This window comes from Falco naumanni, chromosome 9, assembly GCF_017639655.2.
Source record: "Falco naumanni isolate bFalNau1 chromosome 9, bFalNau1.pat, whole genome shotgun sequence".
NCBI lineage: Eukaryota > Metazoa > Chordata > Aves > Falconiformes > Falconidae > Falco > Falco naumanni.
Genome location: NC_054062.1, coordinates 992,001 through 1,018,838, shown reverse-complemented (window position 1 = coordinate 1,018,838; position 26,838 = coordinate 992,001). Strand labels below are relative to the sequence as shown.

At 45.8% G+C, this 26,838-nt stretch overlaps 2 protein-coding genes across 4 annotated transcripts in view; one reads left to right on the top strand and one right to left on the bottom strand.

The window, feature by feature from the left end:
- The window catches only part of LOC121093519 (golgin subfamily A member 2-like), a 28,261-nt gene extending 4,188 nt beyond the window's left edge, over positions 1-24,073 (top strand). The window contains exons 4-15 of one of the 3 annotated variants that reach the window (XM_040605946.1): positions 3,012-3,050; positions 3,560-3,622; positions 3,865-3,958; positions 4,615-4,721; positions 5,269-5,327; positions 5,577-5,718; positions 21,429-21,467; positions 21,978-22,040; positions 22,283-22,376; positions 23,033-23,140; positions 23,688-23,746; positions 23,996-24,073. In XM_040605946.1, coding sequence (XP_040461880.1) covers positions 3,012-3,050; positions 3,560-3,622; positions 3,865-3,958; positions 4,615-4,721; positions 5,269-5,327; positions 5,577-5,718; positions 21,429-21,467; positions 21,978-22,040; positions 22,283-22,376; positions 23,033-23,140; positions 23,688-23,692 — 813 coding nt within the window. In that variant the 3' untranslated portion in view covers positions 23,693-23,746; positions 23,996-24,073. Of the gene's footprint in view, positions 1-3,011; positions 3,051-3,559; positions 3,623-3,864; positions 3,959-4,614; positions 4,722-5,268; positions 5,328-5,576; positions 5,719-7,047; positions 7,156-7,253; positions 7,419-21,428; positions 21,468-21,977; positions 22,041-22,282; positions 22,377-23,032; positions 23,141-23,687; positions 23,747-23,995 lie in introns of those variants that run through there. The other 2 variants (XM_040605947.1, XM_040605948.1) reach the window with 2 other exon arrangements.
- LOC121093383 (DNA repair protein SWI5 homolog) lies at positions 12,821-16,183 on the bottom strand. The gene is made up of 5 exons (XM_040605498.1): positions 16,126-16,183; positions 15,890-16,004; positions 15,171-15,293; positions 13,985-14,079; positions 12,821-13,525 (listed from the first exon to the last, which is right to left on the bottom strand). The coding sequence occupies exons 1-5, from the start codon at positions 16,181-16,183 to the stop codon at positions 13,461-13,463; spliced, it is 456 nt and encodes a 151-aa protein (XP_040461432.1). The 3' UTR covers positions 12,821-13,460.
- Positions 24,074-26,838: the final 2,765 nt, after the last annotated feature.

The window sequence follows — 26,838 nt, the reverse complement described above, 5'->3', positions numbered from 1 at the left end:
CGCTTTTCAGAGCAGAGTGGCCACCATCTGGCTTTGCCCTCGCTCGCTTCTTGGTGCGTCCTTTACCATTAATCTAGTGTGTGAACTTGAAGAGTTGGGTGACGTTACTGCCCATGTTCTCAGGGACGGCCTTGTTTTGATCCATTTGTCTTATTAATCCTCTTGATATTTGATGTGGAGTTTAAGCAGTCAGCTCAAGAAAACACTCTTCAATCTCAGAGGTGTCTGCAGTCATCCTACTAAACAATATGATATTTAAGCATTGAGAAGCAAAAAGTCCTGGCTTAGAACGTAAACTTTCAGCAGTAGGAAGAAAAGCTGAGTGGGATGAATGAACAGCATGTATTCATGGAAAGATGTATTCTTGATTTAGTGGAAAAGAATTGGAAATCAACCTGCATCATTCACATTAGCTTGTTGCAGAGGGAGTCTGCATCTGTCCTTACCCAGAAAGGTATGTTTTGTGTGTGTGGTAGTTTGGAGTGAAAGGTGCTATAAGTAGTATTATTAGGGTAGTCACTTCTTACGTAGTAGTGACTTGTTGCCTTGGGGAATAAAACTGGCTGACTTGACTGCTTTGCTTGTAGTCTACATCATATGTGAATGGAGAAAGTGCTGTTTCTTCCACAAATATTAAGGAAATGGAAGTAAGTTGTTCTCAGTCTATCTCTACAACTCACCCCCCTCTCCACCCCTTTCTTATTTGCAACTGTTGGTAAATGACTGGGACTCTGCTTTCAGCAGTGTTAGCGAGACCTAATTGAATGCACAGTTCACGTTCATTGCTGTCTAGTGTTGTCTTGTGCTATCATTGGGTAGTTGTGATCAACACTGGGAGGCAGGTATCGGAGCTGTTTCCGGTTTGGGGACTGGGGATTATCTGGCTTCCGTGCAACTGCCGTTCTTATTTCTGAGTCACTGTTACGTCAAAATGAAGCCTTGGCAGAATGGATAAAATATGTTGATGTCTCAGCTGCTTTTGTTGAAACGGTAGATTTTTGTTTTGTTTGGAGAATCTGATTATCACAGTTTGATAGGATTTATTTTTCTGTCCTTTTTAATTACTGCTTTTTTCCTCCCCTCCTCCTCTTTTGCTCCTTCCTTTTTCTCCTGTCTGCATGTGCCCATCAGACACGTTACCAGGAGCTGGCAGTAGCCCTGGATTCCAGCAATCTTAACTAACAAGCAGTTTGTTACACAGATAGAGGAACTGGTAAGAAACAATCCAACCAACCAGTCTGACATGGTGCTTGCTGCTCCTCCAAGCTCTTTGCGTGTCTGCAAAGTTATGGGTTCTCTCATAGTGCCACAAGGAAGGCTGCTTACACAGCACTCTGTAGGGAACAAAATGAGCTGCACGGAAAACCTGTTAAGGGGCTCAAAGTCTAAGGCTGCTGGTGAATGTATTGGCTCAACTGAGGAACAAGAAACAGAGTTTTGTTGTTTCCATTTAAGTGTGCTCTGTTGATCTCATCAGGCTTTCCCTGGATGATAAGCATCCTGATAAAACAGCTATTTCTGCGCCTGGTCGGAATCCTTGAAATACAGAATTCTGGTGCTGGCAGCAGTGTGATGGTGCTGATCTAACTGTATCTGCAGAGTGGGAGCAGTAGGTCTGAGAGAGTCTGGGGCTGGTTTCTGATCATTTCCTCAGCTTCTCTTGGCATGATGAGTGAACTGCTTTGTCCTGTGGCCTGCGTGGATTCCCGCTGCTGCTTTTGAGCCTTCAGCTTTATCGCTGCAAGAAATGCAGCCAAGTGGACTTGTTTCAGTCTGAAAAGAGCCTTTCTTGTGTGAAATGCTTTTCCCCATTGTGTTCCTCTGTAAAAGTACACTTTTTGCAAAGTTCAGCATTTCCGGGTGTACCCCGTGACCCCCCTTGTTGTTTTGTTTTGGGGTTTGGGTTATTTTTGTTCCATTCTGTTTCTTTTTGTGTTTTAGCTGGGCTGCAGAGGAACTTGGCATAGTGCATTGCCCACCCAGGATTCTCCTTGTGTGCCTGCTTTTATGCTTGCCTGCAACTCTGTAGGGCCTTTGCTGCATTTGTGGTCTTGCCTTTGCTTTTGCTGGTTATGTTGTGCATGGGCATTGCTAGAATCAAAACCTCTCGCTCATCACTCTTCCATCTGTAGTCATCTTTCAAAATGCATTGAAGTAGTAGTAGTAGTAAAGAAAGAGCTTGGACAATGCTTGTTCTTTGGGAAGGCAAAAAAGTCCTCCTGCTTATGTAGTTAGTTATGAGGCATCTGTGAAGAAGCTGTCAGGGAGACAAGAAGCAAATAGCAAACACAGCAGCACAGTTGTGTGGCAGCCTGGGTAGGCAGCGGCCACCTTTGTCTCCTTCACTTCATATCTAAAGGTGCGTTACCTACGGACAACAAATCTCCAAATACTTCACCGGTAAGATGGAAACTGGCCAGGACAGAATTACCCCTTTTCTTTGTATCTGGCTTCAGCTCTCTCATACCACCTTCTGCAGAAGTGTGCCAACACAAGTGCGGCTCTGCGTGACTTAAGGCCAGTTCTTCAGTGGAATAAAGGTCTGAGGTCTCAGTTAAAGGAAAAGACTACGTTTTTGTCTGGGGTTTTTGGTTTTCTTTTTTTGTTTATTGGTGGTGTTTTTTAAAAAAAACCCAGCATTTCTGGCAATCATCCCAATACACCAGGATTACTGTGATCAGTTGCACAGATGTGGGGATGCGAGTTTAACTGAAGGTGGTAGATGCTCAGATGTAGACATGGAGGGGTTTCAGTAGTGGTATTGGAGAACAACTGTGGTAATCTACTGAGCGATGAAAAACATGCCTGGCATATAAAGCACGTTAGTGAAGGCAGCTCCAGATCTCTTATTTTTAATAGCTAAGATGAACTTCCTAGTCCTCTACAGAAAGGACAGTGGAAATTCTGTTTGCATGAATTGGGCATGTATCCTACTTTGTTGAAGTGAAGATGTGTTTCAGATGTATGAGAATCTTGTCTCTTGATACTGGTGCATCAATTTTCTTCCACAGAAACAGCAGAACCAGGAGGCAGTGGATCAGCTGGAGAAGGTAAAGTGTGTCCTGGTTTTGGACAGGCAGAAAAATAGTATCTCTTTCTTGGCGCAGTAGAGAGTGTAGTGGGCTGTGGCACAGGCATGTGTGGTCTTGTCTTGTGTTAGATTCAGTTTCATTTGCAGCGTAGGGTTGAATATTTTGACTTCATGCGTTAGGCCCGCCTGGCAGATAGCGTTCTTATTTTGACAAAAGCGAATGTTTAAATACTCAAGTATTAGAGGAGTGCGGTGGAGGCAGGAGAATACAAGTCCTTGCCAGTAGCTTGCATCCAAACACTACGGTATTTATGCTAGCAGTGATTGTGCTGTGCTGTTACTGCCATTCTAGGATGGATAATAATGAAGTCGTTCAAATAAGGCAAGGCTGAAGTATGTCTTTAAAAATAGCGCTGTCGTTTCGATGCTGGAAGTACTACCAATGTATCACTGCTTTTTTAGTTTGACACAAAACAAGCGTTACCTATCTACATTTTTGTGCTAAATAGGCATCGTTTGTTTTTACAGGAAAAGAAGGAGCTGGAAAAGAAATTTTCTGAAGAGCAAGCAGCGCTGAGGGAACAGCTACAGGTGAGGCAGAGCCTCCATTACAGTAATACTGCCTGCCTTCTGCTGTTCTCTGGATTACTGACCATTCGTAGTCTTTACTCGGGAAGCCACGAGCGCGTTCCTTCAGGAAAACCGGGAGTCAGCCAGACTGTACTTAACTGCACGAGCTCTTTACCTTTACTGAGTTAGCCTTTTGTGGCAACAGTGATGTTGCAATTACAAGCAAAGAAGTTTTGTGCTGAGCCGATTTTCCTTTCCCAAAGGTTCATATCCAGACTATTGGAATTCTAGTTTCTGAGAAGTCTGAGTTGCAGGCGGCACTTGCACATACTCAGCGAGCTGCACGGGAGAAATCAGGTAATTGACTGTGAGCAGTCCACTCAAGCTGTTGGTCAAAGTGTGAATTTCAAGTCGGGGGCGTGACAGTTGCTGGCAGCCAGCTCACAGCACTCGCCGACTCCTCGGTGGGCAGTACTTGGCACCATCGCTGCCTCTGTCGCCAGAGCTGCCCCCAGGTGGGGGCATGTTGATCCCATGGCAGTTGAGGTTCTTTTGTGCATCGCTAAAGCCTTGTCAGCCCTGTTCAGCCCCGGTGACTACCCCAGGCTGTTCCTTTCTGACTTTCTTCTGATCCTTTTAAAACGTAGTTCCCTTTTCTCCACCCTCACTCCCACACAGCTATCATGTAAAGGTAGGTTTTACCGAGCCCTTCATTCTGCACCAAGTTTGAGCAACTTCTTCCATTAGAAAGAAAGATCCCAACCAACATATTGCCTATTCTGCAGCGGCAGTTTCATCATCTCCCTCAAAGTGAGGATGGTAGTTACAGAGAGCTTTACTGCCCAGAGCTGCTAGTGAACCACCTGTAGAGCCAGGGGTGGAACCAGATCTACTGACTTACAAAGCTCTGTGCTGCCTTAAGAGCTTGTTGACAAAGTAGAAAGTGCTGTTCAGCCAGTTCCAAAAAGCTCTTTGTGGTCCAGCCTCAACTCACTCTGTTCTGACTTGTTCAGGAGAAGCCGAGAGCTTTGCTGCTCTCTTACGTTCATCTTGCCAGAGGGAATTGGAGCTGGAACGTACTTTGGCCTTCGTCTCTCTGCTGCAAAAACAGGCAGAGAAGGTAAGAGTCACCTCTGCTTATGCTTCACCAGCAGCTCTGCCTTTGGCTATTTGCTTGTCAGTCCACTAATGCAAAGTCTGTAGTCCCTGCTCGGAGAAGAGGCAGAAAGTAACATTGTTAATTGTTAATTAACCTTGTAAAGCCCTGTATTCTCCATGGTCAAGGCAAACGTCATCCGGGTTTCTGTGACCACTAATCATATGGCCCAGTTGCTGTCTTCAGATCCGGCACGCAACTTCATTAGTCTTGCCAGCTCCACACAACAGGAGCGCCACCGAGACCTTGTCTCAGGAGGGTCTCCATCAAGCAGACACTTCAGTATTGATATTAATCCAGAAGTCTGCAGAAGTGACCTCACGTCCAGTTAGTAGCATCGCGTTTGAAAAGGCTGAGCAGATTTATTCCTGGCAAATTCATGAGGTTCTAAGCAAACCTGTCCTGAAGGATTTTGCCAAAGTTCTGATGCTTTCCACTTCAGCTGATCTGCTAAAGGTGAAGTATTTTGCTGAAGTCTGCAGCTGAATCAGTCATTTCTTTTTTTCTCCAGCATAATGAAGAGTTAATGAAGGAGCGAGAAGACCTGAAACAGGAGCTGTACAAACAGAGGTAGGTCCATTTACTGCTTGTTACTGCAGAGTACCGCTGCTCTTCGCGGTAGAGCCACAAAACATCACAAGGGGCATGCACCACAGGTGGTGACTTGGGAGGTTGGATATTCAACTTAAAAAAAGTGACTGGCTGTGATGTTTCTGTGATTCTAACTGTTACAAATAGCTGGATTGTAAATGTATGACATGTACTTGACCAGACCCACAGTACATACAGTGATGCTGCTTTAATGTTGGTTTGTTTCAGCAAACGTAGTGAGGAAATAAAGCAGCAGAATGCAGAGCTGTCAGAGAAGGTTCGCTGCCTGGTTTCCAAGAACTCAGCTATGGAGTTGGATATGGAGGATTTGCATAAGAAACTGGAAATGGCTGAACTGATGATCCAACAGGTGACCGTACTGCTTCCAGGCTGTGAGGGTAGATCGCACTGACCGTTGTAAGACTTTGGCTTCTGAGAGTGGGGGCAAGGCTTAACTCTTGTTCTGAAAGGAAGGCCCAAAACCTCATCGAGGCATCCTCTTGGTCAAAGGCCTTCAGTGAGGCCTCTGAGCAACAGAAGGTCTGTTTGAAGGAGCTGGAGCAGTAGACTGAAAGCTGTTGTGACGCTGGTCTGCGAAAAGAATGTTCTACAATATGAGAGGCTGACTGAACATACAGGGCGTGAAAATACGATGACTTTTCCTGCTTTGTATCTGTTTGGCATTTTGGTTACGCAGCTGTCAGGTGGTCTCACTGAGAAGCCAGTTGAATAGGGGTGGTGTTTGTACCCACCCTTGCAGAAGGTGAATTGGACAATGGTAACTAGAAGGTCAGCTGGGGAAAGTTAAGAGAAGCAGCCAGTTAGGAAGGGAATTCAGGAAGCCAGCTGTTAGCAGTTCAGAGAGCAAGCTGGTGTGAACCTGAGCCTGTGAGGGAAGAAACTGCTCTTTTGTTTATTTTTGGTTTTGTTTTTTTTTCTTCCTCCCCAGACAGTGGCTTAAGTTACCCTTGAAATAAAGGCAGCTGCTACTGGTTTCTGGGAAAAGTACTGTGTGCCAACTGACATGCTCCAGACATTGGCTTTAAATTCCTGACGTGTTTGACAACTTTTAAAATCTCAAGCTTGTATACCATCTGATCTGGCTGTATAATACAGACTCTGGAAATGCACAAAGTTTCTGAGCCAGATTTTAAAATTAAGAGAATAGGTTTTAATCAAACAAATAGTGAATATAAAGTTGGTAGGGAGGAGCTGTCTAGTTCAGCCTGTTTTACAGGGCTAAAATCCAAGCTTTTTCATTTTAATCTCCTTCTCCCTCTCCTTTTCTTTCTTTTTCATTGAACATCACTGTGTGTTGGAGCACTTCAAGGTTGCAACATGGATCATTGGCAGGTTACTATCAGGGGAAAGGCTATGCAGAAGTGGCGTGTTAACATTTTGCCGTAACTTTTTGGTTTTTCTTGGCAGTTCTCCAATCAGGCAGGGAGTCTGGATGCAAAGCAGCAGTTGTAGGTGGCACTGGAGGAGAAGGCAGGCCTGGAAACCCAGGTTGCTCAGGTAAGGGGTTGTACGAAATGACATCCACATCCTCATGTCTGTAGAGAAACTTGTGTGGCAGAAGAATGCAGCCTGAGCTTTGCGTTGACACTGGTTTCTTCAGGCTTTATCCCTGAAGCAGTCACTGCCAAATTTATTTAGCCAATGTGATTTTCTTTGTGTTTTATTTTGTTGTGAACAGCTCTCGGAGTCAGTTCACCAGCTCCAGGCAGAAAGAGATCAGTATGTAGAGGAACTGAAGGAGGAGCAGAGCATTTGGCAGCAGCAGGTGCAGCAGGTCTCTGAACAGGTGACACCAGGGGCAGCATCACAGCTGCTTTAGACAAACACAGGCAGGAGTGAATGCACCATGAACGTTGTTTTAACTTTTATTGTGTGGCCTTGCAGGTCCATGCAATGGCAGACGAGAAGGAGGAGCATATGGCCTGAGGAGATGATGACGTGGACTCCTGAGTTCGACCGGAAGACCTTTTTATTAGTCCAGAACCCACGCTTATAATATCCTCGTTTGCTGTTCACGCGCCCCATACTAAAGTATCGTTGGTTCACACATGTCTTGTCTACATAGAATTGGTTAATTACTAAGCTGCAAATGCACTGAACTTCTTGCATTTTTTTTCTCTCTTCTTTCTTATCTCTGTGAGTTTCATGTTCTCAGCCAGCTGCCGAGATGTGGCATCGCGCATCCGCTCTGGCCTTGCTTCATATCCCGTCTTCCTTCCAGGCGTTCAGCCAACCTTATCTTACTTTCTCTCTTCTTTAGCCTTCAAGGCCCTTCACAGGCATCGTGGCTTGCAGCACTGGCCATAAAGCTCTCTACAATTCCCCCGTCTTTATTTTGAACAGAAACAACATTGAGGTTAAACTGCTTTTGAATCATAGATCTTACACAAGTTCAGCGTACAGGGAATAATGGTCAATATAAGTACAATTAGCAATAACAATATTCCTCTGCGAGTTGTAAACTCCTGCAACCATCTGGTGGTTCCCCAAGACTTGAAAAGATTCCGCAACCAATCTCCCAGTAGTTCATGCTGTGAGCCCTGTGACATGTCCTTCAATTTTTGTAACTGACTGTGAATCGACGCGGAATGGCCCGGAAGGTTCATACAACACATTCCTTAGCGCTGTGCACTATAGGCTACTGCAGAGGAACGAAGCTGGGTTAATTAACATTGATAATATACAGCTGTGGGCTGGCTTCAGGGGCAGTGGGTTGGCTGGTGTAGACAAGGTGCAGCTGTGGCTGGTTCTGTGAAGCGGTTGGGCAGCCAAGGAAGAGAGGGGAGGAAGAAGCAGAGAGGGTGAGTGTGCCCTGGATGAGTCGAGATGAGAAGGCAGCAGAGGGACTGCCATGAAAAGTGTGGTGGTAAAAGACCTTGTTGCAGCTGGCTAGTTTGGAGAGTGCTGCGGCAGGCTACTCGCTGCTGTTCACTTACCTTCTACAGGTGAGATCACATTCCTCCTTTCTTTCTGTCTCATCCTGGTTTCTTCTCATACTCCCTCAAAGTTATTTGGCTCTTTGCTGCAGGTTCTCAGCTGCACATTACCAATGTCAAAACAACCCACTGTCTCTGTTCTCTACAATTCACCCCTGTTTGTGGTTTTGTTTCTTTGTTGTTTGTTGTTTTTTATTTTGTAAAAGGTTGCTTTACCATGTTATGGAATTTTCATCCCTTTTTCTTTTGTTTTCTGTCTCATTACTTAATTACCAATTTTGGCCTTATTTTATGTGTACATTTGTACATTTCAATCAGGTTCACAAAATGTTAAAGTTGTTATCGGTGCATTTCATAGAGAGGTCAACATACAGGTTTATGATTACTTACAAGAACATGCAATAAGCTATGGAAATTTTATGGAAATATTTTTCAGAAACTTCTAATCAAATAAATGAGCATGAGAAATTGTGTTTAACTTGTAAATTCTACATATAAGCTGTTAAGAAACATTTTCTATCCTAAAATGAATAGATAAAACCTACTTAAAAGCTCTTGAAATCTTGCCCTTGGGCGAGTGTTCCACTGTGCCTCCATTCTAAAGCATGGAAGTGGAAATTGTGTAGAGCAAAGTTTTACTCTAAATAACTGCTCAACTGTTTTTGCTGCTTTTCAAAGAACCTGAAAGCATACAATGAAGACTTGGAACTAAACAAACATCTGAGTGGACACCTCTAGATTGTTACTGGAATTAAATGTAGAAGCTAACTATAAAAGTTTCTCAAAATGTTCTGGATGCTTTGTGTTGGTTGTTTATAGATAGATATATAAAACTATACACAAACAGGGAAATAAAAAAAAAGCTTAAAAAAATAGGGAAAGATAATCGTATACAGTATTTATAGCTTAGTCACCTTTTTTTTTAAAAAAAAATTGTAAATAAACTATTACCTGAACATGCAGTACATCCACAACTCTGAATTAATACCGGTTTTGTAGTGTGATATAGTCCTGTATGAACCATAAATCAACTACATGTTAAATCGCTCTTCTCCATCACTGTTGTCACTATCTTTGAGCTTCGTAACAATGCCTAGGTCACTATCCTTCAGCTTAGGGAACTTAACCAGGTGAAAATGCAAGTATCTATTTCTAAGACAAATTTGCAGAATGCAGTTTAGCCACAAGTCACTTTATGGAGAGATATTATGTTGTATGGCGTATAATCTATGAGAAGTGAGAAAATGGTGTTCCTGAAAGAAAACACTTCTCTAGATGGTTACTTTGGAACAGGTTTTGCACCTGCTATACTGCAAGAATACCCTAAGCAGTAATGTATCTTTGTGGACTTTGAGATATCTGTGTGACTAGGTTTAAGCTTAACACACAAACTGATTTCAAGTACAACTCTAGGCACAAGCGTGGGAAAGAGCATGCTGTCGGGACACAATCTTTCTCACTTACAAGGTATCAGATGGTATGCTACTCAAGTTAAAGTCTAACTTCTATGACAACTTCATTTTCACCAAAGGAGCTGCAGTTAAGTACACAAACTAATGCAGCTCAACTGAAGTTTCACCACTGCGATGGAGTACAGAATACTTTTCCCACTGACCTTAAAGGTGGTGGTGGTGATGAAGGGGTGACAGATACTTGACTTTTAACCCCAAACAAATTTTCAGCTGTGTTAAATTCACCTGTACACAAAGAACATGTTATTCCTTCTGAGGCAACAGCTGAGGATTTGAACAGTCTGTTTTCACCTTGAGCTGTTCCCAATGTAGAGGTTATGAAAAAAAGAAATAAGTCAAAAGGTATTCTGTCAATGTGCTGATGCAGTTGTTTCTTAAATTCTGGTCACGCTGAAATAGAGTTATGTTCTAGCATTCATATATAGGTAGCACTCCATTACAACTTATGAACAAAATTCAGAAGTTCATCTTATCTCAAATTTCTTGGAATTCGATTAGGTTGCAGTCTTATTAAAGTCACTTTTTTTCTTTTTTTTTTTTTCCTTTTTTTTTCTTTTTTCCTTTTTTTTTCCTTTTTTCTTTTTTTCCTTTTTTTTTTCCTTTTTTTCTTTTTTTCCTTTTTTTCTTTTTTTTTTCCTTTTTCTTTTTTTTTTTATTTTTTTTTTTATTTTTTTTTGTTTTTTTTATTTATTAAACCGGAGACACTTTACCATAACAGAGAAGCCCATATTTACATCTGTGAGCCCGGACACAAAACGCAGCTGCACATACCACCAGGCTCAGGGCAGAAATCATTCACGCAGTGACATAGCTATGTACCACTACACGCATGCGGACACCTATTTGTCACTAGATAAGCATGTTCATCTTTCCTCCTCTCCTTCACAATACCTAGCTGTTCTCTCATCTCTTGTTAGGTCAGCCATTCCCCATTTTCCTCTCCTGTATCTCTCTTCAGACGTTCTCTATCCTCCTCTTTTTTGCTTGTGAATTGTGACAAAGCAAAGGTTGTGTGTAGCTGGGTGCCCATGACCTGACTTGTGTCACAATCAGCTAAACGCTGAATACAGGACAAAAAGGCATGGGAGACGTAAGGCAAACATCAATACGGTGGTTAAGGTGATTATAATAACAAGCCAGGAAAAAAAAAAGAAATAGTATTGTAGTATTACTTTCTTTAGCAAGCTAGCAGCCTTATTTACGAAGCAAGTTAAGAGCGTGCACCGTTCTTACAGAAGAGATTAGAGAAGCAAAAATGTGTTACGCTGCATTCCAGAACTCAACCTAAGAGTTACAGTCTGCTGTGAGTTCTGGGTTATAACCATTTGACACGTGTTGGGGTTGCGACTGTGCAAGGGCTGCAATGCCCATTTGCAATTTTCATTCGCATTATCACAGCTAGTTGTTTTGAAAGCAACCCTTGAGCTTCCTCATGCTTGACTTGTTGCAAAATATTCTGAAGCCGATCAATAAAGTTAGTATATGACTCTCTAGGACCCTGCAAGACCGTGGCAAACGACGCACTAGAGGCTCGCCCAGACTCCCGTATGCCCCTATCCGGACTGCCTTAATAGCCATCTCCTCCTTTTGCAAATAGCTGTCCCTGGGATACCTTGCCTGAGTCACAGGATCGGTCGGCACAATTATTTTCTCCAGCCAACGGCTCACAGTTCACAGCAATTCCCCGATTAAGCTTTCCAATTGAGGCCACTACACATAGCTCGCAAAAATCAGATAACCACATCATGCGCTGCGTTGGAGTTGGTACCACACAAAGCAATGACTTCCAATAATCGCGTGGTGTGAGTGTATAAGGCTCTGCCATCACTTCAAGAAGGGAATAGCAAATGTACTATGAATTCCCCCCTTCCCGCACGGCTTTAACAGTCTCATATTGCACAGGCTGCCACTCTGCAGGTTGATTTGGCTGACAAAATACTGAACGGTCCATAGCGACTCCCAAATGCCCTCGCTTAAGCGCTTCCCGCCTGCATTCCTGCCACTGATCCCTCAGACCCCCTTTCACCCTCCCCAAAAATACAGCCAGTGCATCAGGGGGAGGAGGAAAAAGGTCTAGCTCCTCTTCTGGATCTATAGGACCTGGGTCAAAAGGTTTATCAGTGTCAATGGAATCATTGTCCGAGTTGTCCTGTTCCTGTGCTTGGTCCTGTGCTGTGAGGGTCGCTGCAATCAGTGACAGGAGCTTTGGGGGCAGAGGAGGTGTGGACGGAATCGCCATCGTTGACGGTGTGTTGAGAAGAGCCGCGCTGTCGGTGGGATTTACAGCCTCCCCTGGTTTAGCGCTGTTAGTCGAATTAGCCCACACTTGGCAAAGAGAAGTCAGAATTTGCCACCAAGGTGCTAAACACATTCCTGCCACGGAGTCCTCCTCCACGGCAGCATCATACAACTGCCTGCTGACCGCTTGCCAGGCAGGAATTTGCAAAGTGCCATCAGGTGGAAAGTCCAGCACTTTGTCACGGATCCATTCTAGCAGAGTCACTAGCTGCGGACCCATCATCACGTTCTCTAATAAAGTCTGTGTAAAAGGAGAATATAGTGCGTTTTGCATGACAAGTTTTCTGTAGTTCCTTAATCATTTCCCAGTGAAATGCCTGATGTTGGCCTGGGTGTCTATCTTGTAATATCACGGGAAACGCGTGCGCTCCCTCTTTCATGCTTTCCAAGTGCACTCTCCTCCACTCCTCTGTAATCCGTCTGCTGATATCATTTTCATCATCGCTACTGCTTCCCTTATTACCGCTCTGCCGCACCACTCGCTTCTTCCTTACTTTTGACTGTTCCTTTTTTAGCCGCAAAAACGAAATGTGCTGCTCCAGTTCCTCCAGGCTGTAGCCTCTGTAGCAGTCCAGGTAATTCGGCATCTACCCCTTACTGGGTAGCGCTGCCACACCGTCACCATTAAGAGTCCTCAGAAAACATTTGAGTAATAGATGTTACAGTTGTCTCAGAATAGAGGTTAAGAATTTGCTCCCAGGTTCATGCACTGTTTTATAGGCTCTTAAATAAGTGAATTACTGAGAAACGCGACAGCTGCTTTATTCAGACAGGACAGTTCAATACAACTTCACATTTTGCCATTTACCACAGAAATGATACAGAACCTCTAGCTACCAGAGCAGTTAAGTACAAAAATGCAGAATACCCAGACTCACCCAGATGTGATCATAAAACAAAACCAACCCCCAAGCCACCACAACTTCAGCCTTCTTCCCTTGCTGCTTCTGAGGGTTTTTTCTTTTCTTTCAAAGCAGCTATTACATTGCACGTTTGCATGCCCTCACTTCCTCTATTATTCAGTAACCAAACAGCCCCTGGATGTTGGAGAGAAGGAAGGTCTCCACGGGAAGAGTCTTCACATCAACCTGAATTACGGCCTTTCCAAGAAACGAAAAAAAAAAAAAATACTGTCCCATCAGACAGGAGACAAAATTATCCAAAGTCCTACATCCCTTTCCCACAAGCAGGACACAGCTGACAGATTCAACAGCTCTCGCATTGTAAAGCTTCTCAGAAATAAGGCTGTTAATCCACACGCTGTTGCAATTCTACACACACGCTTCTGAGGCCACCTTCTGTCAGCTCTGAACCAATACCACACCAAAACGTCACGGCCCAGTAAGTGTCATTTTTGCAGGACGGGGCAATCTTCAGGTTCAATACTAGTCGCTAAGCTCCAGATCATATTCAGGGTAGAGCTGCTTTGTAGTAACCCCTCGGATAACAGCTAGAAAAGAAAGACCGCTACTTTCATTACAGAAATATCAGACGAGTCAGAAAAGTTGTGTTTTCCTCCCAGTAGCCCCTAACTTTCTCACAGAACCTCCTATAGCTAAGGAACCAATCTAAGGTTTTGCAGCTGTGCTCTCTGCTTGTCTCAACACTTTTTTAAAGTATATGAAGAGCAAAACTGACAAAAATTAGTAAGACTTAACAAATTTTGGCAGTACATAACACAGACTAAAATAGCAGTAAATGACAATTCTTTCGCATGTTCAGTTCTAAACACATCCTGTGAAAATAACGACAGAAGTGTTTGTGCTTGCACAAGTGGCTGGGCAATGTAAGCCCTAGAATTCAAGAATCTTTAAAACAAGCTCTGCCTTCATGGCATAGTACCTTCTCTCTCTCTGTCTACATGAAAACATTGACTGAGTTGTTCATCAACAGTTTTCCCCTTCCTTACCCAGTTTGCCCAGCAGCGTCTGTCCAGCATCTTTAATATCATTGTACTCATGGAGCAGAGAAATGTGCTGCTCCAATTCCTCCAGGCTGTAGCCTCTGTAGCAATAAAAGCAGAAAAGGTCAAAAATGCCGCACAGCGAGTGTTGCCCCTACTGACCGACCGAGCACAGCAAGGAGATTTGAGACACTCAAGCCTGGCACTATCTAAAGCAGAATCCGAAGGCAGCAAGGTACAGTTGCTGCAAGTCATAAACATGAAAGCTACAAATGAGTTGGGTTTTTTTTTTGCCACATCGACTTACAAAAGAACCCCATCGCACCTGAATTCTCAGAATCAAGTAGAAACAGGAATAGGCTGTGGTGAACTCAATTTATATCTAGATCTCTAATCTGTAGCTAGTGAAAAAAAAAAAGTAAGGTGGTAAAGCAAGAAAGCTTTGGGAACAGCCTTTGTCGCTCTGCCATTTCCATTCTCTGTACTACACGTGACCTTAGAAAATAACACTCCTTTGCAACAAATAACCCACAGAGACACCTTCTCTTTAAAAACCAAGCAGCAACTTTATCTCAAAAGAGCTGCTAATAAGCAGCTGCCACAGTAGGTCATAAGAAAGCAGAGTAAAGCAGTTGCGCTACCCTGTAAGCGGCACCCGCCACTTTCCAGGCCCTTCGCTTGCCTGGGAAACACCTCTGCTGCTTGAACACCAACGTTTAACCCACTTGCTTCAGACAGGAAATAAATAAACACTTGATCAGGATGGAACAAACAAGGAAACAGTTTTATCTGGGGCTAAACCGGGCAGGTCATACAAGCCACAATCTCAGTTTTAATTCTCACATGAGCAAGGCCTTCTGGTAGCATGATATGTCATAGCATCACAACGGTTAAAACTATTCATTCCCAGTTTGCAGGTAATTGCCTCAGCAACACCTGGGGTAAAGTTAAAATCCTCCTATCCGAGCTCCTAGTAAAACTTGGGTTTGCTTTACCAAATAAAGTGGAAAGAATTCTCTCTTGACGGGTCCCATAAATCAAGACAACGCTGTAACAAGCGTTGCACAACACCATGATAAAAACGGTGGCCTAAGAGGACGGCTTTTAGCTCTAGGCCCTAGACCATTTTTCTTTTTTTTAAACAAAAATAATTGAGGCATCACAGCGGACACTGAGCTCGCCAAGGACATACTCGGACAATAATTGTGCAGTTTCCTGGTCTAGAGCAAGGTCTTTCTGTTTCAGCTCTTCGATTTCATACTGCAAGGCTTCTTGGCTGGTTCCATTAGGTTCGCAGGACGCGGGAGAGGGGAATCTGTAGAGCACAGGAGACATTTCACGCTACCTCTGCCCAGGGGAAGATGCTGCAGTGCTGGGGGGCACTAATCAGAAAATACGCTGATGTATCAGTGGATAAAAGATAAAAAAAAAAAAAAGGAAAAGCACGTCTCCTGGGCAGGGAGGGGGGGAGCTCAGGTAAAATATTGATGGGTTTCTGTGACGTTAGCCCGCCCCCCATCATATTCTACGGCATTTTGTAGATTTACAGCGTCAGGTGAAAATAAAAACGTAAAACCCCACCACTTCGGTGTTAAGAGGCGCTGCCAGGACGAGGCAGCGCCGGGGGGCGAGGCCGGCAGCTCCCCCCCAAGAAAACACACCCCCGGCCGTGCCGGGCCGGGCCGACGGGGCAGGCCATAGACGGCGGCCGGGGGCAGCCCTGGAGCAGGGCCCGCTCCCCTCAGCCCGCGCAGGGCCTCACCGGGGACCTGAAGCCGGCCGCGCCGCTCCGCCGGCCGCCCCCGGAGGCCCTGGCAAAGCAGAGGGGCGCCGCGTCAGGGGCCGGGCCGCGCCGCCTCGGCGCAGGCACGCCCCGCGGCGGGGACAGGGCAGCGGGGACCCGGCTCCTACCTCGTGGGCCCGGGCCGCGGCGGGGCGGGCGGGCTCGCTGGACCCGCGCCCGGCGGGACCCGCTCGGCCAGGGCTGCCGCCTCCCGCCGGGCCGGCCGGGTGCGCGCGGGGCACGCTGGGAAGTGGAGTTTCCCAGCGACAGAGCCCACTGTGCCGTCAGCGCTGGGGAACAAACTGTCTCCTGTGAAGCTGCAGGTGAGGTTTGGGTGGGGCACGACGGGCCAGTCAGGTGTCACCCGAGCAGCGGGCAGTGCCGGCTGTCACCCGAGCAGCGGGCGGTGCGGGCTCCAACATGGGGAGCAGGCACTGCAAGGTGGCACCTGCTCCTCAAGTGAACGAGGGAAAAGCTGAGCTGCCGGGCCCGGCGGGGCACGGAGAAGGGCTGCAGCCGGGCCACGAGCCCCGGCCGGTGGGGCCCGGCCACGAGCCACAGCCCGGCGCCCTGCCGGAGCGGGCGGAGCCCGGCGATGAGGCGGAGCCCGGCGATGGGCCGGGCCTCCAGGGCGGCAGCGCAGGCCGGGCGGGCCCTGGCAGTTGCCGCCGCTGGTGGGCGAAGCCAAGGCGGCCCAGGCGCGGGGCGGGCGTGGTGGGCGGCAGCAGGCAGAGCAGGCTGGCGGCGGGCGAGGAGAAGGTGAGGGGCGGCGGGGGCTGGGGCGGGCCGGGCCGGCGGTGCTGGGGGTCTGACGCGTTCGGTTTGGCAGTTCCACACCCCCCCCCCCCCCGACGTCCCCCACACCCTTTTTTTGGGTTTTTTGATCTCATTTTACTGATTTCCCCGCCTTGATTTTCTCCCCGGCCGGCCGCGGCAGCGGCGTATGCGAAAGTCCTAGGTAGGGGAAGGTGTCCTGGAGCGGTTCAGACTTCCATTTTGGAATTCTGCCAATAATGGGTCCTTCTTTCCCCACCTGGAGGCCGGCGCGGCCCGGGCTGCGGGCTGGGGGAAAGGGGCAGTTGACCAAACTGCCTGGGGCTCGCTTGGCTGGGGGCTTCACCCTGCCGGAGCACAAACGATTCAGCTCGGAAGACCTAGCCGAATTCAAGCGAATGGCTTATCAGACTAGCTTCTCCTGGGTGAAGTGGGTGTGATTGAAAAATCCGTTGTAGGTTGCTTCTCCCCTTAGTTCACAGTTACTACGCTGCTTGTATTAACATGGCATTTGTCTGTAAGGATTGTACTTTTCCTTCTCAAAGTCTTTCACAGAGTGGGAGATCTTACTGTCAGGCGTTGATGTTTCACTTAACGTTCAGATTTAATTGCCCTTTATTCATTTTTCCTCAATGCTCTTAGTTATAACGCTAAAAAAACCCCACCCCAAGACACTTCTTTTCATCTCCTTTTAGTTGCAGGATGGAGTATCAAGTCGTTTCCCCAAAACTCTTAGCTGTATGCAAAAGTGGAACGTTTGCAGCTCTGAGCCTCTTGTCGTAAACTCATCACATTAGATCTTACTTTAGCCTTTTTTTTGGACGTGTTTTGATTTTTATTTTTCTTCCCCCCGGGTGACAAACTCATTGAAGAGCATTTCTCTTGTCCTTACACTTGGTCTTTTTGCCCAGTGGAGGTGGGGCTGGGGGGTTGACGTCGTTCTCACAGAAGGCATATTCTGTTTGGATTACAGATTCTTATTATTATTTTTCACAGCTGAAGGAGTATCAGCAGAAAAATAGCCCTGGAGCAGCTGCAGGAACTAAGAAAAAACGCAAAACTAAAGATGACTGTCGGCCCGAGACTCCCACGGGCGATGACCAGCAGCCTCCAGAGAATGTGAGTGCCTCGGTCTTTGTCCCAGATCATTTGCTACCTCCTTGTTCTCTGGTTTTCTGAACAACGTGACTAGAGCCGGGAAATGGTTATGCGGGTGTAATAAATGACTGGCGCAGCTGCCTGTATCGCCAGCACGCGAAGCGTGCCACAATAGTTAGCAGCTACCGCTACTGGAAGGTGCACACTAGAGTTCAGGGTACGTGCCAAAGCCGTGTGGGATCATGCAGTGCTGTCACGCAGCCCTGGGTGTGCCCAGAGCTGCTGCTTTGAGGTGCGTGCTCCTGCCCAGCTGGTTTCTTTGGCTCCCCTCGATTGACACTTTCTCTCTGTCCTTTTCTGAGCCGTTTCCCCTTTTCTTTCACCTCCTTCAGATTCAGAACATTCTGAAGGTGCTGGTGTCAGACCTGAACCGCTCCAATGGGGTAGCCATACCCTCATTGGACAAGAGGAAGGTGAGGCAGTGCTCGTGTCCCTCGCAGTGACTCGCTCTCCCTACTGCATGCTTCAGGTTCTGTTTACACTGACCTCGATTTCTTGGGTGGAGCCTTGTCCTGACATACCCGCTGTCAGTTGCTTGAGTTCTGTTGCTGTTTTTATTAACATGGAGCTAGTTGTTAGCATGCGTTTCCATTGCTCGTAAAGTGCTTGCGCCCTTCTGGTTTGTGTCAAACTTAACGTGTGAAAAAGTGAACCTTGTCAAAACCTCTTCCTTGAGACAGCTGAGCTTTGAGGAAAAGGAGGAATGTGGGGTGAGGCAATAAACTACCTGAACTGCTGAGGACAACTGCAGTAGGGAGAGGTAGTGTTTTCTTAGTCTGTATTTCTCCCGCTGTGCGTGTCGTTGCTGTATTTCCTAGGGCCTTGTTTCGGAAGTGTATGACTCTGCTGATCTCCAGGCAAGCAGCTGCCCTGAGTAAGCTGTCTAGTTATTCCTGCCAAGCCATGTTACAGCAGGTGATGAAACTTGCGCAGGGGATGTACAGTCTGGCAAGTTCCAGTACTGGGTTTGAATAGGTTTAGGCAGGAAGTCAGATCCTTTGAGTCAAGCGTTTACAGGCTTTAGCGTCTTCATGTTGCCAGGCTTCTGAAGAGGAAAGGGCAGGAACTATGCCAATAAGCAATAGAAACGTGTTCAGGCACAAACATAAAACCCCAGCCTTTTTAAAAAAAATTCTTTTCAGGCAGTTTATTTAAATGTAAGGCTTGATCAAATTGTGATAGAAGCTCAGGGAGGTCACATTTGGTAGCCCAGAATTGTCTTCCACTGTTGCTGTAGCAAAGCTCTGATTTTCATTCCACTTGCATCATTTTGGTAGCTTATTTTCCTACCATTGTTTCAGTTCAGTTGTCGTAAAGTAGCTCCTATTTACTACATATCCGTGCGTCTTTTATCAATAAGCGTAACTATAGTAATCACCAGGGGTACCATTAGATGCAGTGAAACCTGCAAGACGGAATGGAGTTCACTCCGGTTTGCCTTTGTATTCCTTTTCTCCTTTTTTTGTGGGATAATACAGCAGCCGTTCTGTCCAGCAGACAGAGTGAAAAGCTGGAAGTCCCTCCAGCTGGAGCTTGTATGTGTAGGTTGCGTACCGGTAGAACCTGAGTGATGTGACATACTGTTAGCTCTGAGGGTGCTGGATGTGCCTGCCTAGCATCAGAAAGCATGTATTTTGACTGGAGTTTTGTTCGTGTCACGGGGATTATTTTCAGTGAATGCTCGTAAGCTCAGTTTGAGTTAGACCTCAGAGAAAGAGGCTGGTTTCACACCGGAGGATGAGATGAAGATGGGTGGTCCAGTGCTGTTGCTGAGCTGGCATTTGGTCTTGCGGTGAAGGCCTACCTGGGTCTGCACTTTTAGTCCTGTTCTGAAAAAGGAGAATTATGTTCCTTCTTGTTTTCCCAGGTTTTTCCCCGCTCTCGTTTTCTCAGCACAGAGAGATACATTTTGATCTGATTGGCTGTTATGTGGACCGTTGTGTCTGGGGTTTCAGAAGTAATTTGAAAACTGATCGTGAATTGCAATATGGCATGAAAGATTTCTTTTTCCAGTTGCCGTCTCGTACAAATCCTGCGTCAGGAAAATGCTGTTCAGAAGTTCACTTGACGCTAATAGGGCAGAAAAGCTGATTGTTGGCACGAGCTTCTGCTGCCATTGGTGTCTTAATGCGAGGCAGACCCTTCCCATCTCAGCCACTTCAGCTTTCTTGGCTGTGAAACACAGAAAGCCCAGCAAAACGGGACTCCGTGTGCGAAAGCAAATGGATCAAGCATGGCGTGCCAAGCTGAGCAGAATTACTAACTTGTTTTTGCTATGTTATTAGAACCGCACGATGCGTAATTTCCCGAGAAGTGTCTTGTTCCTAATTCTCTCTGTTTCCAACAAATCCAGCTGTTCAAATAGTTTATTGAGTTGTTGGGTTTTTTTTAAAATTTATTTCAAAACTGATGGTGGAGGAAGAAGGAAGGTCTTGTGATTAAGGCACATTACTGTTTTTTGCATCTTGAAGCATTAAGCAAACAGAATGTCTGGACCAGAAGAAATGAAGGAAACATTTTTGACATGTACTGGTGAAGGCATTCCTCTTGTCCATCTGATGTTTGCAAAGTTCAGCATTTCCCGGTGTACCCCGTGACCCCCCTTGTTGTTTTGTTTTGGGGTTTGGGTTATTTTTGTTCCATTCTGTTTCTTTTTGTGTTTTAGCTGGGCTGCAGAGGAACTTGGCATAGTGCATTGCCCACCCAGGATTCTCCTTGTGTGCCTGCTTTTATGCTTGCCTGCAACTCTGTAGGGCCTTTGCTGCAGTTGTGGTCTTGCCTTTGCTTTTGCTGGTTATGTTGTGCATGGGCATTGCTAGAATCAAAACCTCTCGCTCATCACTCTTCCATCTGTAGTCATCTTTCAGAATGCATTGAAGTAGTAGTAGTAGTAAAGAAAGAGCTTGGACAATGCTTGTTCTTTGGGAAGGCAAAAAAGTCCTCCTGCTTATGTAGTTAGTTACGAGGCATCTGTGAAGAAGCTGTCAGGGAGACAAGAAGCAAATAGCAAACACAGCAGCACAGTTGTGTGGCAGCCTGGGTAGGCAGCGGCCACCTTTGTCTCCTTCACTTCATATCTAAAGGTGCGTTACCTACGGACAACAAATCTCCAAATACTTCACCGGTAAGATGGAAACTGGCCAGGACAGAATTACCCCTTTTCTTTGTATCTGGCTTCAGCTCTCTCATACCACCTTCTGCAGAAGTGTGCCAACACAAGTGCGGCTCTGCGTGACTTAAGGCCAGTTCTTCAGTGGAATAAAGGTCTGAGGTCTCAGTTAAAGGAAAAGACTACGTTTTTGTCTGGGGTTTTTGGTTTTCTTTTTTTGTTTATTGGTGGTGTTTTTTAAAAAAACCCCAGCATTTCTGGCAATCATCCCAATACACCAGGATTACTGTGATCAGTTGCACAGATGTGGGGATGCGAGTTTAACTGAAGGTGGTAGATGCTCAGATGTAGACATGGAGGGGTTTCAGTAGTGGTATTGGAGAACAACTGTGGTAATCTACTGAGCGATGAAAAACATGCCTGGCATATAAAGCACGTTAGTGAAGGCAGCTCCAGATCTCTTATTTTTAATAGCTAAGATGAACTTCCTAGTCCTCTACAGAAAGGACAGTGGAAATTCTGTTTGCATGAATTGGGCATGTATCCTACTTTGTTGAAGTGAAGATGTGTTTCAGATGTATGAGAATCTTGTCTCTTGATACTGGTGCACCAATTTTCTTCCACAGAAACAGCAGAACCAGGAGGCAGTGGATCAGCTGGAGAAGGTAAAGTGTGTCCTGGTTTTGGACAGGCAGAAAAATAGTATCTCTTTCTTGGCGCAGTAGAGAGTGTAGTGGGCTGTGGCACAGGCATGTGTGGTCTTGTCTTGTGTTAGATTCAGTTTCATTTGCAGCGTAGGGTTGAATATTTTGACTTCATGCGTTAGGCCCGCCTGGCAGATAGCGTTCTTATTTTGACAAAAGCGAATGTTTAAATACTCAAGTATTAGAGGAGTGCGGTGGAGGCAGGAGAATACAAGTCCTTGCCAGTAGCTTGCATCCAAACACTACGGTATTTATGCTAGCAGTGATTGTGCTGTGCTGTTACTGCCATTCTAGGATGGATGAATAATGAAGTCGTTCAAATAAGGCAAGGCTGAAGTATGTCTTTAAAAACAGTGCTGTCGTTTCGATGCTGGAAGTACTACCAATGTATCACTGCTTTTTTAGTTTGACACAAAACAAGCGTTACCTATCTACACTTTTGTGCTAAATAGGCATCGTTTGTTTTTACAGGAAAAGGAGGAGCTGGAAGAGAAATTTTCTGAAGAGCAAGCAGCGCTGAGGGAACAGCTACAGGTGAGGCAGAGCCTCCATTACAGTAATACTGCCTGCCTTCTGCTGTTCTCTGGATTACTGACCATTCGTAGTCTTTACTCGGGAAGCCACGAGCGCGTTCCTTCAGGAAAACCGGGAGTCAGCCAGACTGTACTTAACTGCACGAGCTCTTTACCTTTACTGAGTTAGCCTTTTGTGGCAACAGTGATGTTGCAATTACAAGCAAAGAAGTTTTGTGCTGAGCCGATTTTCCTTTCCCAAAGGTTCATATCCAGACTATTGGAATTCTAGTTTCTGAGAAGTCTGAGTTGCAGGCGGCACTTGCACATACTCAGCGAGCTGCACGGGAGAAATCAGGTAATTGACTGTGAGCAGTCCACTCAAGCTGTTGGTCAAAGTGTGAATTTCAAGTCGGGGGCGTGACAGTTGCTGGCAGCCAGCTCACAGCACTCGCCGACTCCTCGGTGGGCAGTACTTGGCACCATCGCTGCCTCTGTCGCCAGAGCTGCCCCCAGGTGGGGGCATGTTGATCCCATGGCAGTTGAGGTTCTTTTGTGCATCGCTAAAGCCTTGTCAGCCCTGTTCAGCCCCGGTGACTACCCCAGGCTGTTCCTTTCTGACTTTCTTCTGATCCTTTTAAAACGTAGTTCCCTTTTCTCCACCCTCACTCCCACACAGCTATCATGTAAAGGTAGGTTTTACCGAGCCCTTCATTCTGCACCAAGTTTGAGCAACTTCTTCCATTAGAAAGAAAGATCCCAACCAACATATTGCCTATTCTGCAGCGGCAGTTTCATCATCTCCCTCAAAGTGAGGATGGTAGTTACAGAGAGCTTTACTGCCCAGAGCTGCTAGTGAACCACCTGTAGAGCCAGGGGTGGAACCAGATCTACTGACTTACAAAGCTCTGTGCTGCCTTAAGAGCTTGTTGACAAAGTAGAAAGTGCTGTTCAGCCAGTTCCAAAAAGCTCTTTGTGGTCCAGCCTCAACTCACTCTGTTCTGACTTGTTCAGGAGAAGCCGAGAGCTTTGCTGCTCGTCTTACGTTCATCTCGCCAGAGGGAATTGGAGCTGGAACGTACTTTGGCCTTCGTCTCTCTGCTGCAAAAACAGGCAGAGAAGGTAAGAGTCACCTCTGCTTATGCTTCACCAGCAGCTCTGCCTTTGGCTATTTGCTTGTCAGTCCACTAATGCAAAGTCTGTAGTCCCTGCTTGGAGAAGAGGCAGAAAGTAACATTGTTAATTGTTAATTAACCTTGTAAAGCCCTGTATTCTCCATGGTCAAGGCAAACGTCATTCAGGTTTCTGTGACCACTAATCATATGGCCCAGTTGCTGTCTTCAGATCCGGCACGCAACTTCATTAGTCTTGCCAGCTCCACACAACAGGAGCGCCACCGAGACCTTGTCTCAGGAGGGTCTCCATCAAGCAGACACTTCAGTATTGATATTAATCCAGAAGTCTGCAGAAGTGACCTCACGTCCAGTTAGTAGCATCGCGTTTGAAAAGGCTGAGCAGATTTATTCCTGGCAAATTCATGAGGTTCTAAGCAAACCTGTCCTGAAGGATTTTGCCAAAGTTCTGATGCTTTCCACTTCAGCTGATCTGCTAAAGGTGAAGTATTTTGCTGAAGTCTGCAGCTGAATCAGTCATTTCTTTTTTTCTCCAGCGTAATGAAGAGTTAATGAAGGAGCGAGAAGACCTGAAACAGGAGCTGTACAAACAGAGGTAGGTCCATTTACTGCTTGTTACTGCAGAGTACCGCTGCTCTTCGCGGTAGAGCCACAAAACATCACAAGGGGCATGCACCACAGGTGGTGACTTGGGAGGTTGGATATTCAACTTAAAAAAAGTGACTGGCTGTGATGTTTCTGTGATTCTAACTGTTACAAATAGCTGGATTGTAAATGTATGACATGTACTTGACCAGTCCCACAGTACATACAGTGATGCTGCTTTAATGTTGGTTTGTTTCAGCAAACGTAGTGAGGAAATAAAGCAGCAGAATGCAGAGCTGTCACAGAAGGTTCGCTGCCTGGTTTCCAAGAACTCAGCTATGGAGTTGGATATGGAGGATTTGCATAAGAAACTGGAAATGGCTGAACTGATGATCCAACAGGTGACCGTACCTGCTTCCAGGCTGTGAGGGTAGATCGCACTGACCTGTTGTAAGACTTTGGCTTCTGAGAGTGGGGGCAAGGCTTAACTCTTGTTCTGAAAGGAAGGCCCAAAACCTCATCGAGGCATCCTCTTGGTCAAAGGCCTTCAGTGAGGCCTCTGAGCAACAGAAGGTCTGTTTGAAGGAGCTGGAGCAGTAGACTGAAAGCTGTTGTGACGCTGGTCTGCGAAAAGAATGTTCTACAATATGAGAGGCTGACTGAACATACAGGGCGTGAAAATACGATGACTTTTCCTGCTTTGTATCTGTTTGGCATTTTGGTTACGCAGCTGTCAGGTGGTCTCACTGAGAAGCCAGTTGAATAGGGGTGGTGTTTGTACCCACCCTTGCAGAAGGTGAATTGGACAATGGTAACTAGAAGGTCAGCTGGGGAAAGTTAAGAGAAGCAGCCAGTTAGGAAGGGAATTCAGGAAGCCAGCTGTTAGCAGTTCAGAGAGCAAGCTGGTGTGAACCTGAGCCTGTGAGGGAAGAAACTGCTCTTTTGTTTATTTTTGGTTTTGTTTTTTTTTCTTCCTCCCCAGACAGTGGCTTAAGTTACCCTTGAAATAAAGGCAGCTGCTACTGGTTTCTGGGAAAAGTACTGTGTGCCAACTGACATGCTCCAGACATTGGCTTTAAATTCCTGACGTGTTTGACAACTTTTAAAATCTCAAGCTTGTATACCATCTGATCTGGCTGTATAATACAGACTCTGGAAATGCACAAAGTTTCTGAGCCAGTTTTCTCCCCGCTCTCGTTTTCTTAGCACAGAGAGATACATTTTGATCTGATTGGCTGTTACGTGGACCGTTGTGTCTGGGGTTTCAGAAATAATTTGAAAACTGATCGTGAATTGCAATATGGCATGAAAGATTTCTTTTTCCAGTTGCCGTCTTGTACAAATCCTGCGTCAGGAAAATGCTGTTCAGAAGCTCACTTGACGCTAATAGGGCAGAAAAGCTGATTGTTGGCACGAGCTTCTGCTGCCATTGGTGTCTTAATGCGAGGCAGACCCTTCCCATCTCAGCCACTTCAGCTTTCTTGGCTGTGAAACACAGAAAGCCCAGCAAAACGGGACTCCGTGTGCGAAAGCAAATGGATCAAGCATGGCGTGCCAAGCTGAGCAGAATTACTAACTTGTTTTTGCTATGTTATTAGAACCGCACGATGCGTAATTTCCCAAGAAGTGTCTTGTTCCTAATTCTCTCTGTTTCCAACAAATCCAGCTGTTCAAATAGTTTGAACTATTTGTTCAAAGTTGTTGGGTTTTTTTAAATTTATTTCAAAACTGATGGTGGAGGAAGAAGGAAGGTCTTGTGGTTAAGGCACATTACTGTTTTTTGCATCTTGAAGCGTTAAGCAAACAGAATGTCTGGACCAGAAGAAATGAAGGAAACATTTTTGACATGTACTGGTGAAGGTATTCCTCTTGTCCATCTGATGTTTCATATTGAGGAGTGTTTGAACCAATAAGGGTGAGGTGACCTGTAGCTGGAAGAAGTAAGGGAATTCCTGACCTTCCTAGAAGCACCTAACATAGGTTTTTCCTTGAGAGCACATGTATCTGTCCTGCGAAAAAGAAACGGAGAAAATTCTGTTTGTTTCCCTCTGCAGTCTTCCACTTTATTGCTTTCCTTAAATGTCTTCACCATTACTGTATTCTTGCTGCTTGATTCACGATAAAAGTGCTGAGCAGGTAGACGGGGAATGCCAAGAGAGAGATTTCTGGTTCCCTGTGAAGTGCCAAGAAGGAAGTGACTGAAGTAGGAGGGAACCCTTGCAGGTGGCATTGCAAAGAGCTGTGATACATTGGTGGGGTTGAATGTTGAAAACGATTATCTCGTTTGTTTTGTAGTGGTTTTAAATTATGGCTTAGCAGAGCTGGATGATGAAATAAATTGCCATGAAACGCTAGAGCACTGCTCTGGGTCTTCATGGCTCTCTGATGCTGTACAAGATAAATGAAGTTGTCGGGTTCACTGTGGGTAGAGGTGTCGTCAGATGCTGTTCATCCTCCCACGAAGGCTGGATGAGAACTTGCATTGCTGTCCAGAAACAGGTTTTTGGCCCTTTTCTGTTTAGTTTCTTCTAGTCATGGGATTCATAGCTCCATGAGGGCCACTGGCACCTGCTCCCAGCCACGTTGAGTTTGGCCTGTTGGTAAATGTCCTCCTTCTAAACTTGTGGTTCATAGCGTGCCGCACATTTCACCAAGTTTTACAGGGAGCGTTTGAGATTGACTCAAAAACCTACCAGTTTTCAGGTAGTCACTGACCTGTTCTTTTCTATCTTAATCTGCATCCAGCGATCTCTGTTTTCCCCAGATACGTCCTGAAGGTAGCGCTTTTCAGAGCAGAGTGGCCACCATCTGGCTTTGCCCTCGCTCGCTTCTTGGTGCGTCCTTTACCATTAATCTAGTGTGTGAACTTGAAGAGTTGGGTGACGTTACTGCCCCATGTTCTCAGGGACGGCCTTGTTTTGATCCATTTGTCTTATTAATCCTCTTGATATTTGATGTGGAGTTTAAGCAGTCAGCTCAAGAAAACACTCTTCAATCTCAGAGGTGTCTGCAGTCATCCTACTAAACAATATGATATTTAAGCATTGAGAAGCAAAAAGTCCTGGCTTAGAACGTAAACTTTCAGCAGTAGGAAGAAAAGCT